General features: G+C 32.2%; 1 protein-coding gene across 1 annotated transcript; it reads left to right on the plus strand.

Moving 5' to 3' along the window:
• Positions 1-304: 304 nt before the first annotated feature.
• LOC112458095 (uncharacterized protein K02A2.6-like) lies at positions 305-1738 on the plus strand. The gene has a single exon (XM_025021532.1). The coding sequence runs from the start codon at positions 305-307 to the stop codon at positions 1736-1738; it is 1434 nt and encodes a 477-aa protein (XP_024877300.1).
• Positions 1739-2913: the final 1175 nt, after the last annotated feature.

Below are 2913 nucleotides of genomic sequence, written 5' to 3' on the forward strand. Positions count from 1 at the left end.
GTTAAAACAAATAGTTACTAATTACAATTCTGAGTTACCATTGATTTTGACATGCGATGCTTCGCCATTAGGGCTAGGTGCGTGGATAAGCCAACCGTATTCCGATGGGGAAAAGCCCGTAGCGTTTGCTTCGACAAAATTAACGAAGGCGCAAGAAAAATACTCGCAAATTGACAGAGAAGCTGCGGCTGTTATTTTTGGCATAACAAAGTTTTATGACTATCTTTATGCTCGTGAATTCATTTTACGGATAGATAATAAACCTTTATCGCGAATTTTCTCTCCTGAAAAAGGAATACCAAAAATGGCTGCAAGTAGATTGCAAAATTGGTCACACTTCTTATCAGCTTTCAATTATAAAGTAGAATGTATAGGAACTAAAGACAACATAGTCGCAGATACCCTGTCAAGACTACCAACAAATTATGTCGAACAAAATGAAATTTTAGATTCAGTGCCAAGTTACAGTTACCTACACTATGCCATTCAAAGCAAAATTACATGTTTAGATTACAAAGCTCGCGAAACTAGTAAGGATAAAGTATTATCGCTTGTAAAACGAATGGTAACCAATAGATGGCCAGAGCGTAAAATAAATGCGTGGACAGAAGAACTTAAACCTTATGCATTACGGCGTGACGAATTAAGTACAGAAAAAGAATGTTTAATGTGGGGTCAAAGGGTAATAATACCAAGTAAGTTACGAAGTGACATAATAGAAAAATTGCACGAAAGTCATTTTGGTGTAGTTCAAATGAAAAGTATGGCAAGGTTAGTTGTTTGGTGGCCGAAAATTGATAGTTATATTGAAGAACGAGTTAAAACATGCAAATATTGTATTGAAGTAAATGATAGTCCAAGAAGAATGACACTCTCCCCATGGCCTTACCCAACGCAGCCTTGGCATAGAATTCATGCCGACTTCGCAGGGCCATTTTTAGGCCACACATTTCTATTAATTTTAGACGCCTTTTCAAAATGGCCAGAAATATATATAGTTAATAATATGTCAGCAGAGCTCACAATCAAATTATTCAAAGACACGTATGGCTTACCGCATCACGTAATAACAGATTCGGGAACCCAATTTACAAGCGACGAGTTCAAATCTTTCTTGAAAAGCATAGGAACTAAACATACATTCGCGGCACCAAAACACCCGGCTACTAACGGCGCAGCGGAAAATTTTGTAAAAGTATTTAAACGTAAAATAAAAGCCATTATGAATAGTTCAAACATCGATATACAAACCGCCATGCGTAGATTTTTGTTCAATTACAAAACTACAAAACACACAATTACAAACGAGACACCGGCAAAATTGTTAATGGGTCGGGAATTTCGAACAACTTTGGATATACTACGCCCGGACAGTAAAAAAATTATTGAATTGAAACAAGAAGACCAAATAAAAAATTTTATAGAAAATCGCAATGAAAAATTCCAACAAAACGACGTAGTAATGGCCAAAGATTTTCGAAAATACCACCCGAAAATGTCGGAAGCTACAATTATACAAGACTTATCTCCTCGAAGTTGTATGGTAAAATTTAAAGATGGGGAGGAGCATAATCGACATTACGATCAGATGAGAAAATGGAAAAAGACCAGTTTTAAGAACAAAAATGCAAAAAACCGGAATGGCGGAATAAATGCGCAAGAATCTGAAGAAGAAACGGGTACGAGAAAATCTGTAAGAGTCAGAAAACCAGTAGAGCGTTACAACGCCACTGGATAGCGCAAAACTGTATTGTATTACATGCATATATATATATACACATATATATATATTACATGCATATTAAAAGGGCGAAGGATGTAGTGTATGTGCGGCGTATGTATGTGGAAGTAGCCACATACGTAGCTAGCGCTAGTGTACTGTAAATCATTGTAAGTCACACGAATAAAGACAGTAGCTCGTCAGTCGTCAAGGAGTAAACATATATTCGAACCCTGTCCTTGCTCTTCCTACATATAAAGTACTATTATCTATAATATCCAACATATTTATACTTAACATATGTTGCAGTATGAATATGTTAGATATTATAAATAACACAATTTTATTAATTGTTATTAATTGCTTTTTTTCCACCAATCTGCATATAAAAAAATCTGATGTCTAGTTATAATATTGACTTTTACTAACAATAAGCTGAAACAATAACTTTGGACAATTTATGCTTTTATTTTGTAAGGCAACAAGTTGCAAAATTACATTTCATTAAGTTTCTTTTTCTAAATTGTCTTCTAAAGTTTTTTTATATGTTTCTACTATTTGGGACGTTTTACGTTTTATATATTATTTATATTTAAAAATATTTATGCGTTTGTATAATGCAATAAAACAGCAGAACTATTTTGCAGAACTACAATTATTTTTTATGTTCTTATTTTTTCCCTTTATTTACCTATTTTTATTTTTAGTTATTATTATTAGTTTTTACTATTTGAGCAAAAATCAAATCTTTTACGAAAACTGTAAAAAACTTGATGTAAATAATTATTTATTTTACCATTAATCACTTTTAAGAATTAATTTTTGTTCAAATAATAACAATGCACACTTCAAAAATATATATCATTAGAATGTTTAATTTTGCTAAGATTTATAAAATCAAATAAAATTAAGTAAAAATGTTGTATTATACCTATATTCAAATGTCTTCTATTAATCGCAATTTTATTTTATTCGATACTTGTATGCATCATAAAATAAGAGCTAATTGGTTTCAGCAACTTCCCATAGAATATCCTATACAAGCGGTCGTATGTTAAAACTAGCCAGAGGCATCACATACTTATCTATACTAGGGCAAGAGACTGACAGTACTCATTGGTAAAATTTATAAAAGTCAACAAATGGCACAAAAAATTTGTACAAAAAAATTAAGAAATTAATCAAATAATGAA

Source organism: Temnothorax curvispinosus, unplaced genomic scaffold (genome assembly GCF_003070985.1).
Source record: "Temnothorax curvispinosus isolate PA1 unplaced genomic scaffold, ASM307098v1 QBEX01008671.1, whole genome shotgun sequence".
NCBI classification, from domain to species: Eukaryota; Metazoa; Arthropoda; class Insecta; order Hymenoptera; family Formicidae; genus Temnothorax; species Temnothorax curvispinosus.

Bases quoted from the DNA above. Each gene is read 5' to 3' on its own strand.
- LOC112458095 (XM_025021532.1), top strand. From the start codon at position 305: ATGGCTGCAAGTAGATTGCAAAATTGGTCACACTTCTTATCAGCTTTC.